This window comes from Cibotium barometz, chromosome 1 (assembly GCF_041138505.1).
Source record: "Cibotium barometz isolate CiBa-2024 chromosome 1, ASM4113850v1, whole genome shotgun sequence".
Lineage (NCBI taxonomy): Eukaryota > Viridiplantae > Streptophyta > Polypodiopsida > Cyatheales > Cibotiaceae > Cibotium > Cibotium barometz.
The window spans coordinates 81,219,694-81,237,854 of NC_141046.1; the positions used below are offsets into that span (position 1 = coordinate 81,219,694).

The following is an 18,161-nucleotide window of genomic DNA, read 5'->3' on the forward strand; positions in this document are numbered from 1 at the left end:
ATCTATGCCATATGATCTACTATGAAAATGGCCAAAATGCATAATCCTACTACGATGTCTGACATCAATGAAATTATCACTACTCTCATGCACTATCCCTCACTACTCAAATATATGAACTCTATCCACACGAATAGTGCTAGGAATGTTGTGAATACTATGAGGAGTAGTCCTATCAGTGATATCTCCACAAATGGAAATCCTGAAAGAATAGCATGATGCATCTAACACTAGTGATATCTCCACAAATGGAAATCCTGAAAGAATAGCATGATGCATCTAACACTAGTAACTCAGGCCTATGCTCATAGGTGTCTCCATGACTCGTATGTGGAGTATCACTATCATCAAGTGTGCTAATGGATACATCACTAATCAAATGCACACTATTCTCATGATCCGTAGGAAAGATGATAGGCATAGAAGTGTCAATGCTCAGGATGCTTGCTGTTATCTCTACCTCGAGATCATACCCACATGATCTAACTCACACACATCACCCTCGCTTTCACTATCACATACATCATCATCATGTGGATATGTGTCAGTGGCATCATGTGCGCATGTATCATGTGCATATGTGTCAGTGGCATCATGTGCGCATGTATCATGTGCATATGTGTCATCAAGTGGTGAGGAATGGGAAATAGGCAAAGGGCCGTCTCCATCAAGTGGTGAGGAATGGGAAATAGGCATAGGAGACAGTGGAAGTGAAGAAGGAATTGAGGGCCTCTTCCATAGTGGCAGTGAAGGGGGATTGGAGGGCTCCTTTGATAGTGGGAGAGAGGGTTCAACTAGGGATTCATTTGGGGCAGCAGGGCAAGCTTTCCTAGACCCGATGGTGACCACCCGAAGTGGAACGTGCACAAGCGGCAACACACAATTGCATGCGTCTTCAAGCATTCACAAGGCCCGCCATCGCACCTTATGAAGATCAACTCCAGTGAGCCAACGATTGCCAACAAAGAATGGCACTGCGGTGAGCCAACACATGATGAGAAGGGAGCCGATAATGAGGGCTTTGTACAAAAAGAGCAATTGGGAGATACATTTCCGGGCCATCAAGATGATTACACTATTGTAAGACGGGAAGAAGATGTACGTACCGAATGTTTTTTTGTTGGTGTGTGTCATCCAATTATATTGTCTTTTGCAAATGTCTTTTGTTGAAAACACATGCACTTGTAGTTTTGTAAGAATGCCATTCACATATTTGCATGTGCTTCCCGCATGCCCGCATGCGCAAAGAAAAGAGAGAGAGGCACACACTTCCATCCCGTATGCGCAAAGAAAAGAGAGAGAGGCACACACTTGCATGCCCGCATGCGCAAAGAAGAGAGAGAGGCATGCACTTGCATCCCGTATGCGTAAAGCTTCCCGCATGCACAAAGAAAAGAGAGAGAGGCACACTCTTGCATGCTGTATGCGTTAAGATTGGCACACACACTCTTGCATGCTCCCCGCCCGCATGGGCAAAGAAAAGAGAGAGGCATACACTTGCATCTCGTATGAGGGTGGACACACATACTTGCATATGCTTTGATGGTGGGCACAGACTTGCATCCCTAGCATAATAGCATCTTTAAAGGTATGCATGTTAGCATAATAATCTTTAATCTATATGTATGCACACACTAAAATGTACGTGGTGTGTGTAGTGGGAGTTGAGGCTTCGGCATGAGCGTGATAAGAGAGGAAGACAAAAGAGGTCCTTTGTTTGTCTCTATCGTACTTGCATGGATACTCATGGGAATCAAAAATCCTTTTCTCGCTTAGAGCTATTGAACAACCACCGCATGCAATATCACAAAGGTTCAACGGTCATCATCTCCGAAAAATGGGATGCCAAGGAACGAGTCGGGAAGTATACAGGTTTTTCAGTTTCCAATACTAATGATAGAGAAGTCAATGCTATACACTTTGCACAGTATCGCTTGAAAGGTCAAGCTCAAATCTTATTTCAAGCTCACCTGCAACAAGCGTGCTCTATGCATAGGGAGCTTTGGGAGTCACAATGCATTTCATGGATACATGACTTCATAAACCGCGGGCTAGATGAGTACATGGCTAGGAAGGAGGGAAAATATGTGAAGAGAAGCCGCAAAACTCTAGATCACTTTGGGTGCACTCTGTGTAAGCAAGAGTCTCCATACAAGGCACCTCCATGTAAGCAAGAGCCTCCGCAGCCAAAAGAAGAAGAAATCATTGATATCTCATCCACAGGTATGTGCTTGTCTCGATGTAGTAGAATGTATGTAGCTATTTATTTATCTTCTTTAGGGCTGAAATTTTACATTTTACATAGATGTGGATGATGAGAGCGTGCCCCTCGATGAGAGCGTGCCCCTCAGCCCACATAGAGGTATTGTCTACACCCATGCATAGGCATATTTCATGCATTTTGTCGAAGTCTTAATTTACTGGTTTTAATTTCAATAGATGAAGTTGAAGTTGAAGGGCAAGTTGATATCTCATCCACAGGTATGTGCTTGTCTCGATGTAGTAGAATGTATGTAGCTATTTATTTATCTTCTTTAGGGCTGAAATTTTACATTTTACATAGATGTGGATGATGAGAGCGTGCCCCTCAGCCCACATAGAGGTATTGTCTACACCCATGCATAGGCATATTTCATGCATTTTGTCGAAGTCTTAATTTACTGGTTTTAATTTCAATAGATGAAGTTGAAGTTGAAGTTGAAGTTGAAGTTGAAGGGCAAGTTGATATCTCATCCACAGGTATGTGCTTGTCTCGATGTAGTAGAATGTATGTAGCTATTTATTTATCTTCTTTAGGGCTGAAATTTTACATTTTACATAGATGTGGATGATGAGAGTGTGCCCCTCAGCCCACATAGAAGTGTTGTCTACACCCATGCATAGGCATATTTCATGCATTTTGTCGAAGTCTTAATTTACTGGTTTTAATTAAAATAGATGAAGTTGAAGTTGAAGGGCAAGTTGAAGAAAATTTGAATGAGGAGCATCAACGCACACCCGCTACAACCACTTTTGATGTCAATGTCGAGGTCGACAAGTTGTGTGAGCAATTTACTAAATCTCTACCGCGAACAAGCAAAATATCTTGCATCATGTACTACTTCTATTTATAGTCCGTAAACAAGTATGTGCGCTTTGTTGATTGACACCCTCAATTGATTCATAATGTGCAGGCTTTAAGGTCCGCTTGGTGAGCTACTCATCATCAAGTGAAGGAGAGGAGAATGAAGGCTTGGATTTGAACGACGACGCTTTTGTGGAGACTATTCTAGGGAAGAACACATGAGCTTAAGGGCTGCCTATCTCTATTTATGGCATTTTGACATTATGATGACATTATGTACTTTTTGCCATGGGGTTTACGTTTTGGATGACATTTTGAAGACCCTACTTTTTTTTATGACATTTTGACATTATGATGACTTTATGTACTTTTTTGATGAATCAGTTTATGGTTCAATTTAGTTTTCAGTTTTGCATCATACTTTATGGTTGAACTCAGTTTTCAGTGGGCTGAAAATTTTATTTTAATTGTAGGCTGAAAATTCAGTTTTGCTAGTTCATTTCAATTTGCGGTTCTGTACCATACTTTATGGTTCAATTCAGTTTTCAGTATGATGAAAATTTGATTTTGCTGGTTATGAAAAATTTGATTCAATTTTGCTGGTTCTAAAAATTCAGTTTTGCTGGTTCAGATTAGTTTTCAGTTTTATGGTTGTGGATAGTTTTGCTGGTTCTAAAAATTCAGTTTTGCTGGTTCAGATCAGTTTTCAGTTTTCAGTTTTATGGTTCAGATCAGTTTTCAGTTTTCAGAATGTAAACAAGGGAGATAGAGAGAGCCTACATTGTACATTACCAAACCTTAGAACAACAATTTGTAAATCACAATAGAGAGCCAATATAGATTTGAAAATCCACCTTCATGTAATATGGGCTTCATGATACAATGGTTATACATTCATACATATAGATGCCATCATGTAATCTGGGTGTCATTGCCATCTAGCTCGATTGTTGCTTGCATCGACTCTTTAACTGCACGTGCATCCAATTTGGCTTGCATGGAGGGGCGTCTACCCTTAACTGTAGCAATGAAGGAGGTGCCAACTTGATTGTCATCCATTGTTTTGCGCTTCTTCCTGTTGATCCCTTTCTCAATGAAAGACTTTTCTCTCTTCAAGCTATTCCCAAAGCCATCTCTAGTTCGTACAAAAGACTTTGCAAGCTCAATGCCCTCCTCTCTTTGTGCTTTCAATGTATGTAGTTGCCCAAGTGTCTTCTTCATGCTAGTGGTAGCCTCATGAATAAGCTCGGCATCATCCTGCACAAAATCCACAAGTTGTTGGAAAGTGTCATGTAAATGATTCAAGCTTGACCTCTGTGTAGACTTTGAAGATGCATCCTCACAATTGTGCCCTTCCTCCAAGCTCGCATCATCCTCAAGTGGCACTCCCCGATGTTGAGGTCATCAGGCTTAATCTCAAGTAGTCTCCTCGGGACCATCTCCAAAGGCACTATCTTCATACATGCTCACACAATGTGACACCATACCTTGCTCCTGAACACCGGCCATGAGCATCACCTTGATTTGATGCTTGCATATGTTGCCAAGCTCGGACCAATGGCATGTACAACATGCCCACAGTGTACACTTGTGGTTTGGATTGGAGAGGCTTCGAACATAAGCATCTGCCTTCATGTTGCTACCAATGAATGACACATAATCATCTGGAATTTTGAGAGCTCGTTCACGCGAGCTCTCCACTACCTTCTCAATGGCATTGTTTCTCTTAAATCCCCCTTCCTTCACAACTTGTATGTACCAATAATGAGGTACACAAGCTGTGGTTAGCTTGTAAAGAAGCCAATCCACTCGACGCCCCACCATTTTCTTTGAAGATCCTAGAAATCTGTACTTCAAAACTCCATGGTACGCCTCGATTGCACCATTCGTGTCTTGATTGGAATGTGGCAATGTCCTTGTCGCACGCACCCACATGTCTAACATGATGAAGACTTGTAAGCATATATGACCATAAGAGAACATAACACATTGGGAACACATTGAAGCAAGAAAAATAGCTCATAGTCACCTATTTTAGGCTGCCATTGCATTTCAAAGAAGTGGAGGAACTCCTTCTCACTTTGAAAATCTTCCTTGAACTTGCATATCATTTCCCTAGCTTCATCCTTGGTGAGCTCATACGAAGACGAGGACGCTCCCCGCATATTCATGATGTTACCAAGCATCCGAAACATGGCCGCACGTGTTGGCCAATCTTTCACCTTTCGAATGAGGTGTTTTAGCCAACACCTACGTACATGCCATAAGCACAAGTACACCGGAAAATTGAAAACGACCCTGAGAGTACAAATCCAAGTATTGAGGGTACAAATCCAAGCAATGGTCATAAAGCATTGTCCAAGCATCATGCATTATGTTAGGAAAATTACCTCAGTGCATCAATTTCCCTCTCCGCATCATCCACCATGAAAGCATTTGGCTGCCACGATTTATGGTGATCAAGCATGCGATCTCGAAACTTTGTCAACCAATATCGCATAGCCTCAAAGGTGGCACTTGAGGCAAGAACCCACGCAATTGGGATGTCATTGCGATGTGTGTCAAATACGAGAATTGTATACAAATGGAACTACATCCTTTTAGGTATAGTAAGTACAAGTACCTTGACTTGAACATGGCAGAAAACAGACAAGAATTGAAGCATACCTTGTACTTGTTCGTTCCAAATGTGGAGTCCATAGCCAACAAATTTCCATTTCCGAACTTGTCACAAATCTCTCTTTGCCATGGGGTTTGGATCCCTAAAAAGAATTCCTTCTGTACTTGAAGATTTTGCTCCTGGTAAACAAATATCATATCCGCATTTTGTGTACACCATCGCCTTGTACTCTCTGCATCATCATCATGTAGTTGATATTTCTCCATAGCATGTTTCCTTTCAATATTGAGTATATCTTGGAGCAATAAGTAGTCATCCCTCACCATTGGACATTTGGGCTCTTTGCTTTGTCGTATATGCAAACTTTGAATGTGTGCATCGAAAACTTGTTGTGGAGTAAAGCCCTTGAACAACAAGTTAGAAACCCAAACTTTTTTTTCCAATGAAATCCATGGAGAGAGGAGAAGGGTGTTTCCCTCATTCTTACAAGGCTCCCCATGGCAGATGATATCTTCTTTATTTGTGTGAAAGGGATTAATATAAGATATAACTGTGATGCTAGGATCCAAGTATAGACGATTCACCATGAAATGGCATTGACACCCTCGAATGCGCTGTCCTGCTGCCTTGGGTGGCTGCCTTGGCTTAGTCTCTTTCTTGATCAAATTGGCATTTGATTTGGTAGAGGCTTTTACGCTGTCTTCATTGATGGTAGGACAACCATGTAACTCCCCATCGTCAAGCTCATTTTCATGCACATTACATCTTTTCCACCCGATTGTTCATGCACATGGCATACACGTTTGGAAGCACAACGTGTCCCAAAAGCACACCAATAGCTATTGGCAATGATAATGGGGTATAAGTCTAAAGCCTTGCATTCTAATCATTTAAATAAGGTAATGGAAAATAAACACTTACATGGTGCTCTCAAGCCATGAATCCTTGAATGGCCGTATTAGCGAGCCTGGTGTGCGATGATGGTGGGAGTACCTCGTAAACGTTGTAGGGAAGTCAGGATTTTGTGCTTCTCTATTCACAAACTCGCCAACATGAGCCCATGGAATATGAGCTTCCCTTTGCACTTTGTACTTCGACCTTTCATTGTGTACCAGTCTCCATTGTATTTCGGAAACATCAAAAAGACCATGCGTGGGAACAGGGGTGCCCATCGATTGTTGCTAAATGAGCTAAAATAAACCTGCACAGTTTGCCAGGTTATTGATAATGGGGGTTTGATAATGGGCTGTTTTCTTTTCGGGGCTTTCTGTTTCGTTTACAGGGAATAACTATGAGGTTGGTGGCAGCAGGCAACGACATGCGACGGTGGACCCACGAATTCAAAGCAATTTTGGCCGTCATTTTTTTTACTAGTAGCTGCGAGCGTGGCCACGCCAGCGTGGCCATTACTTTTTGCCACATAAGCTGGAAAAAAACCTCCACGCTGGCAATCACCCCGAAATCTAACTACAGCCGATGAAGTTGATCGTATAGCAAGGAAGATTCTTTTGCAACGCCTATGCTAGCACTAGCAGTAATGCTGAGTCTAGACGGAATATTGTGATGCTGCACCTCATACAACGCCTCCGATGTTTATGACAAATTCTGCAACACCACATTTTGTACTCTACCAACCTATTCACCAATGGTGTTAACCTGTTAACCAAAAGAACTAAGTTGAGTTAACATCACTAAGTTGCTTTGAGTTGCATGAACACCAATTAAGTCTACTTTTGTTCAATGGTTGTGTTGCACTTGACCACTCCCTTGCATACTACTGCAAGAGGATGAGATTGTTGAGACTTCTTGTTGATGATGAGAGGCTTGTTGTGAGCAATGATCTCCATATGGTCATGCTGTCGATCCTTTTGGTAGTGTTTCTCAGCCTATCATGTGCAGTGAAGTACAACAAATCTCACAACCACCAAATATGGGAAAGATCATGTCTTCAAGACTCAATAAAAAACCTGATCTCCTTGGATCTCTTGACGATTCTCGTCCTCAAGTTCTATCACATACTTGACCAACTCTGCACACCTCTTTGAAAATTGCATGAAAATATTTGTAAATTGTTCTCTGCACTTTGTAAGCTGGGTCTACTCTTTCTTCAAAGTCACCGGTATATCCAAAGCACATGTGCTACCAATTGTTTGCCTTTTATCCTTGATCTTTTACAAGCATACTTGGAAAACCAATGTCTGAGGGCTACTATAACTCAATGAAGAAACTCTGTGAGCTTGTTGCTATTGTCTAGAGCTGCTTGGTTATTTGTGATGCTGTTAGGATTTGCCTACTATTTTGTCAAGACCTTTTAATACTCTGTTGGTGAAGTAGGTTAGAAGACCCCTCCTATGTTGTCGAGCTTGTTGTAAATCCTTGAAGGTTGCTAACCAATCAATGGTTGGCATTCTCACACCAACAACCAACACAACTTAAGCCTTATGGTGTACAGAGCAAATTGACTAGTGCCAATAGTGTGGGTTCAACTCCTAGTGAGGCTTTCTTGATTTACAACAAACAGTTGTAGAAAAATCCACTTGAAAGGACATACATTCAACAATATTTGTTGTAGAAGTGTGTTTAGTATTAATCTTTCAAAGATTAACACTAATCTATGGTAAGACCTTGTTTTTACACAATTCAAAAAAGATTTAACGGTTTTTTCACACTGTCTTGCTCAAGAATTACATCATTTCATTGCTATTCTCTCTGTAATTCACTGCTCTTGAAGCTTTTAAAATTGTTATGCAATCGTTGTCCCAAGTTGTCAAGAGTCACTTAATCTTTCACCAAACTATGAAATCTTACATAAGTTTTCAAGAAATTTCACTTTAGAACAAGTTTAGGGTTTAGGCAAACTCATTGCACCATTCTTGCTCCATATTTTGAAGGAAATTGAGTTTTTGCACTTCTTGAAAATCTACACTAAATCTTGGAAATTTGTTCAAAACTGCAATGAATTTGCACTCAACACACACAGCACTCTGCAACTCTGCAATAGAAATCTAAGAACTTTGCACAGCAATCTAAATACTCTGCACAATAATCTGAAAACTCTGCACAACAATCTGAATACTATACAACAATCTAAAAACTCTACATAGCAATGTTGATTTTTTGCACAGCAACTTGCTTCTTGCAATGTTTCGCCCAAGAACTCAAATTTGATAATCGAGGGTTTGATCTTGAAGAAATAAGACCTTAAAGGATTGATATTTGAAACTGTAGGCTCTCTAATCAAGATAATGCAAGAATTTATTCAAAATTGGTTGCTAAAATCATTGCAAATCTTAATTTTGAAAATCAAGAAAATTTTCAAGAAAATCAAGATCAAGAAGTTCAAGAAATCAAACAGTAAAGTGGATTAGGGTTTTGAAAATAGTGATTAATATACGAATTAAAAAATGATTAATAGAAATTTCATTGCTAATCTTGGGTCAATAATGACTTCTTTTGGGATGCTTGTTGTAGTGTTGCTTTGACTCTTTATTGGAATAACAAGGTATTATGTTATATCTTTATCAAACATGGTTCCTCTCCAGCAGGTCTAGCTAATTGGTGGGTGGATAGGTATAAGATGATCTACACCATCATCGTGTAGTTAGATTGCAAAAACTTTCAATCCAGAGTGAGGACATAATATTCCATCAAAATCATCATAAAAACGACCCTGTATAGGTCTAACAATAGGATCACTCTCCAAACCTCCTACAAAAATGTCAAAAGAAGTGTTCTCCATGGCAAGAAAATCTCTCAGAAAACTAGCTCACAAACACACAACAAACTAATGAACGAATTTAAAATCTAAATGGTAATTCTATACATATTAGAAAAAAAGTTAAAAATTGTACTCATTAAAAAAATCATTATTTTGAAAAACATAAAAACTTTCTTTAATCATTATAAATAGTGTCATTAATATACAAAATCTAAAATTCATTTTCAATAATTATACTATATAATACATTCCTTGCATAACTAACTCCCATTTAATGACTATTCCATAACTAACTCCATTTAATGATAATTCCATAACTAACTCCCATATAATGATTATTTCATAGCGAACTCCCATATAATGATTGTATAACCTTTACATGTCCTATGTGATCCCAATTTAGGCTATAATCTTACTGCTAGTCATCATCTAGGACTATTGCAAAGCAAAAGCATATCAAATAGCTCTTGTACCTTTTTATGATCCATTTTTATTTCATGTTAAGAGTACATCCTTGCATAGTTCTTAAGCCAGTGATTTTAACCCCAAGTAAGGAGTACATACACCACACAAAGAACTTACACACACTAGCACTTGTGTTCACACACATTGGAACCGCTTTATTTAAAGCCTAAACTTACACACCTTAGAGTGCTAGTTCACACAACCTACCTAGCACTTGTCTATTCCCATAGTAATCACTAATAATATTTACCATTGTGAGTCACTCATGGAGTTCAGACATGTGCTTGGAAAGAGTGGGTAGTTTAGGCATTGCTTAGAAAGAGTGGATAGTTTAGGCATGTGCTTGGAAAGAGTGGGTAGTTTAACCATCGCCCCACTAAGGGCGACCATCGCCCTTAGTTCACCAATTATGAACTAAGGGCGATGGTCACCCTTAGTGAGGGTGGGGGTGGCACACCCCCCACCAACTAGGGGCGATGGTCTCCCTTAGTTAGCACACTCTCCCCCCCCACCAACTAAGGGCTCTCGCATTGAGTGGAGGGCATGCGCGCCTTCCCCCCCTTTAAATGATTTACCCCCCCTCCCCCCTAAATGTGGTAACCACTCCCCCCTCCCCACATGTGAACGCAGCTCCCCCCTCCCCTCCCCCCTCCCCTCCCCCCTCCCTACATGCAAATGCGGAAGCGGGCCCCCCTAAAAGCAAAACGCACGCGCGGGCAGGCCCCAAAAGTAAACCCTAAAACGACAGCCCTCTCCCTCCCTTTCTCTCACAAACTCTCTTCCTCTCTCTCACAAAACTCCCTCTCCCTCTCCCTCTCTCTCTCTCTCTCTCTCTCTCTCTCTCTCTATTCCTTTTCCTCTCCTCTCCTTCCTCTTTTCTTCATTGCTTCTTCCCTCTCCTCTCTTCTTCTTTGTTCCTTCTTTCAAAACCCTAATTTTTTTGGCTTAATCTTTTTTCTCTCTATTTATATCTATCCCTCTATTTATATTTATTGCTTTTCTGCTCTATTTTCATCTTTTGCTTTTTTATATATTTTAGGACTCTTTATTCCTTGTTCAATCTCCGTCCTCTCGTGCTACTTGTTCATCCTCATGGTGTCTCCCCGATTCCAAAGAGGAGTGTCCTTGATGTTCAATGACACCAAGGTAGCTACTAGGACTGTTTTGCATGTAGACCCCACCGAGGATATTGTCCATGGAATTGGTTTACCACTTGGTCATGGTGGCGTGTCGATAGATTACGTTGAAGTAGGAGAAGTACCTCTTCCTTTTTCCCTCAAAGATGGTGATATCGACAAGCTAAATCAAACTAAAGGATACATCATTGTGTGGTCAGCCAGAGATTGTGTAAGTGTTATTTTATCTCTCTCCACCTTTCTAATTATGCTCTTTTTTAGTGGTTTTTTTTCGAGCAATCTATCTTGTATATGTCAATGTGTTTAGATTGTTGCAAACACATCAAAGGAAACCCCACATCCAAAGTGTGCAAAACACGTAAAGAGTACACCTGCCAGACAAGCAAGCCAAGAAGTGACAAGTATGAAGAAGAGGAAGAAAGTGCAAGAAGAAGAAGATGATGATTGAACTTCTCTTTGAAGGAATCCAAGTCGAGTTGCCAAGTCTTCGAAGAAAGGTTCTTCTTGAAAATCCATTAAAGAAACTAAGGAAGTAGGAGAGATGGACGAGGGATTTGAAAAAGAAGGTGAGAATGAAGAGGGTTTCATAGGGGTGACTCATGCAACTCGCTTGCGATTAGAACTCCTACAAGATAGTCTTAACACAGTGAAGGTAATTGTCAACCACTTTTTATAAAATCTTACATAAGGTATTTTTTGGTTACCAAGCAATGTGAGTCTACTTATGCCTACTTTTTGAATGTGGTCTTTTGTTTTATAAAATAGTCTTGGGGCTAATTAGATTTGCACTATCTAACTATAGCATTCAATAATGTCGTATCAAGACATCCTTGTGTTGATGCTATTCTTATTGAATTCATATGAGGATAGCGAGAGGGAGGTTCTCATAGTGATAGCTCACTTAAACAGGTAAGAGAATATGTCTTAAGTCTCTTTGAATTTGGAATGTTCGACGTACTATGTTTCAATCTTTCATCATAACCTTAAATTTTTTTGCCATAGGATGAATGAAGTGGGCTATGCTTCTTCATCTCTTGTGAACAAAGTGTGCCTCATTAGGGTGCTTGGGCTAGAAAGCAAAGAAACAATTATGAAGTACACTAGAGAGATAAAAAAGGCATGGATGGACAAGTATGCCTCAATACAAAAAAAAAGGGCTGTCCATCCTGGTATATTATGAGATTTCAGAACTTTCCCAAATAGTATTCTAGGTAACCCTTTAATATTTTGACACTTGCAATATATGATTAACATTTTTATATTATCCACTATTGTTGTAATTTGTGAATAATAGGATGAGTATCTCACAGCCACCTGAGATATTGACCCCCTAGTAGATAGTTTGCCTGCATATGAGTTTGAAGACAAATGGAGAACTGCATTTTATAAAGAAGAAAGAAAGTGGAGGCATGCTACAAGATGGCTGGCGGCGGTGATTGCAAACCTTGCACAAGGGGGAAGTTTCCTTGAGTAATAAATCCTACACTCTTTCCTCTGTCTATTTTGTAGGCAACAACATTTTATGGTTTTAATGTTGCAGTTTAATTTTGGTGTTGTGTTGCAGACGACTAGTGCAAGTTAATTGGGAGACGAGAAACTAGATTGTTTGACAAAGGATAGGCTATACATCTTGACAACTAGCTCGTTGCCAAATGACCACAAAGCACAGATTTTGGATATTTCGATTAATGACAATTAGCAGAGACTAAAGGATTCACAAATCCCTAATAGTAAGTTATAATTACTTTCCCTATCTTCTTGATATTTACAGAGAACTCTATTTTGTTTGAATAACAATTTCAATGGCAACGCAGAAAATGCAATCTTATTCAAGGATTGGCTTCAAAGAGAAGTCATATGGCGTGAGATTGGAGCATAGGGGGTAGCCATCCTTGTAGAAATATAAGAAAAGTACAAAGCAACATTTATGGAGGACCTTGCCAATATTAAGAGACTGTATTTTGGGAATCTGTTCGAGGAAATGGTAGGATCCCTAAAGAAATGGTGGGATCCCTAAAGAAATCTGTTCGAGAAAATGGTGGGATCCCTAAAGAAACAAGGTGTTGTAACTTCAAACCTTGGTGTCGTGAAGGCTACCAACAAGCGTGCGGTGTTTAGGTGTGTAACATTCTATAAACCTTACTTACTACTTAGCTTTACTCTTATATTCATAAACTGAATGAAAATAATAATGTGTAAATGGATTTGTAAGTGCCATCATGCAGAGAGATATATTGCAGATGTGCCTACAATCTTAAAAGATTGGCGCAATCTAAAACATGAGAGCACTATGTGTACACAATAGCAACTTCGAGACCTTTGGGATGCAGGGATATAGAAGAGATGCCCATTGTTCCTTGACTTGTGGAAAATTTCCCAAGAGCGAGAAGGAGATATATATTGTCCAAGAGCATGGCACATCAGTTGCATAAAACACTTGTTTCACTATGATCGTGTGTAGTTATTTAGCATAGTCCACTCGTTTCACTTTGACCACAATATAGTTGTCAAGCATAGCAGTACTTGCAGCAACATATACCCATCAAGCATGGTCTCAAGCTACGCCAATATCACTGGGTAATTAATATTTAATGTGGAGTCACCCATGATACCAATTCACTAGGATGGCACACTAGCATCTGGGCATCCCCGTAGAACTAAAGGGTGGAGATTTATAGTATGGTGTGAGTTACCATTTGTTACACTCCAAGAGCATGGCGCATCAATTGCATAAACCACTTGTTTCACTACGACCGTGTGCAGTTGTTTAGCATAGTCCACTTATTTCACTTTGACCACAATACAATTGTCAAGCATGGCGCATTAGTTGCATAAACCACTTGTTTCACTACGACTGTGTGTAATTGTTTAGCATAGTCCACTTATTTCACTTTGACCACAATACAGTTGTCAAGCATGGCACTACTTGTTACACCTCAACAACATACACCCGTTAAGAATGGTCTCAAGCTAAGGTAATCAGTATTTAGTGTGGAGTCACCCACGGTACCAACTCACTAGGATGGCACACTAGCATCCGGGCATCCCTATACAACGAAAGGGGGTGAACATTATGTAGCATCCCTCCTGCTTGGATAAGCTACTGACCTCAGATGCGTGTTTGCTTATTGCGAGCAAAGGAGATCAATTGTCGTATACTACATAAATTCAAGTATCTTTCCTAATTATAACAAAAGAAATTGTATCAAGGACTTCTATGTGTAATAAATTCTAGTGTCCCATACCACCAAAAATTATCGCACACAGATCTAGAGATAAGTATGTATCAAAATCCTTCACATAGGATTAATGTTGTGTCCCATACCACAAGATTAATACATAGTGAAAAATTCATAAAGTATAGTTCAAGATGGAGGGGCCAATTCCTTCAAGAAGTTCTACTTTTGATGCATAAAAATCTCCTTGAAATTTACCAAAAAGTGTTAAATAATCAAATGAAATAAATATGTTACCTCAAGAGTTAGATATGAAAAAGGATAGGAATTTGTCGTATGAAACTAGTTATCTATATTCAGGGCCAAAAACAAAAGAGAATTTCCAACAATATTATAAGAAATCGATTTACCTTAAAAATTAGTCGTTATAATTATGAACTTCTTTAACAATTGAATTAAAAATATTATTCTTATTATATACAACAAGATTATATTTAAAGCATGCTCACTATTACAAGGATAATAATGAGAAGCTTACTTGGAAAGTGCTCGAATCACTGTCTGAAAGATAAAGCTTACATAGAAATATTGGGGGAATTATTTACTAAGTTACTTAGGGTAGCAACTTACTTGCAAAGTGTCGGATAGCTTTGCTACAAAACAAATCATTAAAATGACACAAATATTGCAAGCAGATGTGACGTTTTAACATGCTAATGGTCAAAATTATAGAGAATGGAGGAACTTACTTAGGTTGGGACTGCAAAATATTAGATAGAAGAAAAGGAATTGACACATAACAATTTTTATTTTATGCAAGTAATCAAATTACACAAGGTGAATACTTAAGTGGTAAATCATCAGAGATTTTGCATATACTAATCTCTAGGTTAGTTTCAATATAATATCAAACTTGTTAATTTATAAAATTTAGAAAGTGTAGTTATTACTTAGCTTGAACTATAAAAATATACACTTGTGACAAAATACATGTATTAAGCATTATAATTGAAATTATATATATAGATATTTGAAATACTTATCTTATGCGAAGCTTGTTGACTTGAGCTATAAAATAAATGGTTAGACACGACAAAAAAAATCCATACAATAATTTGCACGTGTGTTAATACTTAGCTTGTAAAGTATCTAGTTGAAGTACAAAAATGATTAGCAAGGTATAATTATCAAAATAGGAAATTAATTTGGCAAAGTTTCTGTTGTTACCTCATGGTCCATAGACCTTGAAAAATACTTCCAGTTTCCAAGAAGAATCCTTAAGAATTTTTCCAGTTGTCCGAAAGCTGTCTGATTTGTACGCTATGAAGGCTTTAAGCTGTTTGATTTGTACGCTATGAAGGATTTAAGCTTGGAAAATGTATAAGCTTTTTAAAGCTTATAAGATCTTTTTTGAAAAATGGATTTTCTAATAGTAAGCTTTCAAGATTTAAAGCTTCTTCATGGTTGGCTACCGGCGCATAAGGGGGTTTGCCCAAAAATTAAAGCTTTTATTTTAAAAGCTTTAATCAAAGCTTACATAATAATAAGCTTTAATCAAAGCTTTACTAAGCTTTGAACCAAAACTATAAGCTTTGTAAAAAGCTTCAATGCTCACGGTTGTAAACGGCTCACATCACAAGGGAGAAAAATCCAGCAGATGGTGCATGCAGCCGATTGGAGAGAAGAGATAGAGGGAAATTTTCCACAGCCAGTGGTCTCCCAACGATGGGAAGAAGAGAATTTAATTGGTATATATATATATATATATATATATATATATATATATATATATATATATATATATATAAGATTTTCTTTGCTCTTCAAAGGAAAGGAGGAAGAGGTTAAGAATCCATGAAAAAACCACTTTTTCTTGAAGAGGGTGGTTTCCTGTAAGTCCACTTGTGGTTTTCCACCTTCTTTCCTTGCCTTTGATCTTCAATCACATCCAAGGGTGTACAAAATTCACATAACCATGTCTTCTTTTCCCAAAGGTCTTCCACACTTTCTCTTTCTTTTATCTCTTGGATTTTTTTGAATAAACTCTATCTTTATCCAAAGTCTTTGTATCCTTGCTGCTCTACAGGCCTTTTGCAGATTTCCCAGATTTCCTCTTCCAGTGCAAGTATTTTGAATTTGTTATAAAAGGCCTTCAAAAATTTGCTCCAAGCCAATAACCTTTGGTAAAAAAATTAATTTCTTGATTTTTCTTCTTCAAATCTCCATGATCCAAATTTAATACGCGAAGTTGACGTGGAGAATTGATTAATCCACAAATTTATAAATAACAAAAATAAACCATAGATACCATAACACAACTCAAGAGCATAAAATCAAAGAACACGAGATTGGGTGCAATCTCCCCCCTCATGTGTGTAGCTCCACTTCCACGACATGAGTATTTTAAGAATTTCTATTCAATAAATAGTCCAAGGAGCTATTAAAAGTTGTGCATACAAAATTGAGCTTTGCTTTTTCACTTTTTACAAAAATAACTTAAGTACTAGAGCTTTTTCACACACTGCTTGTGTAAATAATCAAAACTCTTCTAGTATATGTGCTAGGAATATAGCAACGCCATGTACAAGCGTGCATAAATAATTTGTATAAACATTTGATACGTGGCCAACAAAAATAAACCTTGTGCACATTTGCACATATAATAACCTTGTGCATATTTACACATTTAAAAACCTTGTGCACATTCGCACATTCCATTAAGCCGATTTCTGCACACATTAAATCAACCATATTTTTCTACGATTATTAAGCATAAAAAATATGACAAAACATATACCTGTAACATTATTAAAGACTACCACCCCAATGGGGCACCCTAAATGCCTGAAGATGTTACCTTTGTTGAATACTTGGCAACACCACCTTTGCAAGTCAAAAGTTTCATCCTTTGTTAGGCTTATTATCTTGGATTTAGCAATATTAAAACTTCATGTTAGATTGCAAAAGAACTGTAGAGTCTAGATCTCAGTGAGAGAAAACTGCTCACAGGAAATTTGCTTTAAGGAAGGAGTTTAATAATGCTTTCTTTGATTATACTTTACAGGAATCCCAACTTGAAAGTCTTGTTTGGCATCAATGTGACCTATCAATGTGACATGCTTCTGGAGATAACACAAGTACTTAATGCAAAACTCCATAGAGAGACCATTCCATGAGGGGACTTATTTTCCCCCAACTTCTTCAAGGCCACAAGGCACTCGTCTTGTTTAATGGGTATTTCCACCCAAGTAGATCAATTTGTTTAAATATTCCTTTGCACAAAACTAAGAAGCCAATCCTCAACAAGGAACCTCAGTGATCCTCTTTCAAACTCAAAGTTTTACCCATGAAATCTACCCAACAACCATACAATGAGGATCTTTAATGAGCACACCATTCTCATCCTTAACTTGCCCAATGAAGCACTTGATTTATTTGTTCTTAAGAGACTTGAAAATTACTTTGAAGTAGACTTGGTGGATTTAAATAGCTTATGTTGCTAGACTCGGCCCTCCTCTCAATTTAAAAAAGGTCCAATTGGAAAGTTACCAATCATCTAAATGACACTATGTGTTTCTTCTTTACAAGCATGTCCCAGAGGTCCTCTACATTTTTTTGATGATACCTTTTCTCAACAGCCCTAAACTTCCCTACATTCTTAGTTGCTCCTTAAATCTCCTAAGCAAACTTGGGCCAACTATGAGGGTCTATGTTCCTAGTTTCTAAATCTGCAATTGCTTTAAGAGATAATTCAATGAATAAAGGGTTAAGAAGAGAATTGTTAACCATTAGCTTTTTGGATATTCAAGAGGGAAAAAGGGTTAGTACAAGATTCCAATTCAAATACTTGCACAGCTTGTTTTTAAGGTGATTTCTCCAATAACTTGCATTTTTTAATTAGAGATTACATTTGTTATCCATTTGCTTTCATTCTAATTCTTATCCGCTATGTTTTCTATCAAAGGATGACTTTGGTTGCATC

General features: G+C 38.4%; 1 protein-coding gene and 1 long non-coding RNA gene across 4 annotated transcripts; one reads left to right on the top strand and one right to left on the bottom strand.

The window, feature by feature from the left end:
• The first annotated feature begins 1,664 nt into the window (after nucleotides 1-1,664).
• LOC147642491 (uncharacterized) lies at nucleotides 1,665-3,473 on the top strand. 3 transcript variants are annotated; one of them, XM_086781288.1, is made up of 4 exons: nucleotides 1,665-2,223; nucleotides 2,306-2,362; nucleotides 2,938-3,079; nucleotides 3,172-3,473. In XM_086781288.1, the coding sequence occupies exons 1-4, from the start codon at nucleotides 1,737-1,739 to the stop codon at nucleotides 3,284-3,286; spliced, it is 801 nt and encodes a 266-aa protein (XP_086637414.1). In that variant the 5' UTR covers nucleotides 1,665-1,736; the 3' UTR covers nucleotides 3,287-3,473. The 3 variants fall into 3 exon arrangements, with proteins under 3 accessions (XP_086637414.1, XP_086637443.1, XP_086637497.1); XM_086781317.1 differs by lacking the exon at nucleotides 2,306-2,362 and adding an exon at nucleotides 2,564-2,602 and having other exon boundaries at nucleotides 3,172-3,469; XM_086781371.1 differs by lacking the exon at nucleotides 2,306-2,362.
• Nucleotides 3,474-5,612: 2,139 nt separating this feature from the next.
• On the bottom strand, nucleotides 5,613-6,133 carry LOC147642492 (uncharacterized). Its single transcript, XR_015263208.1, has 3 exons — nucleotides 6,008-6,133; nucleotides 5,732-5,916; nucleotides 5,613-5,654 (listed from the first exon to the last, which is right to left on the bottom strand). It is a non-coding gene; the product is annotated as an uncharacterized LOC147642492 (long non-coding RNA).
• Nucleotides 6,134-18,161: the final 12,028 nt, after the last annotated feature.

What these genes read in the sequence shown, in the direction of transcription:
- LOC147642491 (XM_086781288.1), top strand. Translation starts at nt 1,737, where the DNA reads ATGGATACTCATGGGAATCAAAAATCCTTTTCTCGCTTAGAGCTATTG. An exon ending in CATTGATATCTCATCCACAG is followed by an intron (nt 2,224 to 2,305) that starts GTATGTGCTTGT and finishes CATTTTACATAG; the next exon opens with ATGTGGATGATGAGAGCGTG. An exon ending in TCTCTACCGCGAACAAGCAA is followed by an intron (nt 3,080 to 3,171) that starts AATATCTTGCAT and finishes TTCATAATGTGC; the next exon opens with AGGCTTTAAGGTCCGCTTGG.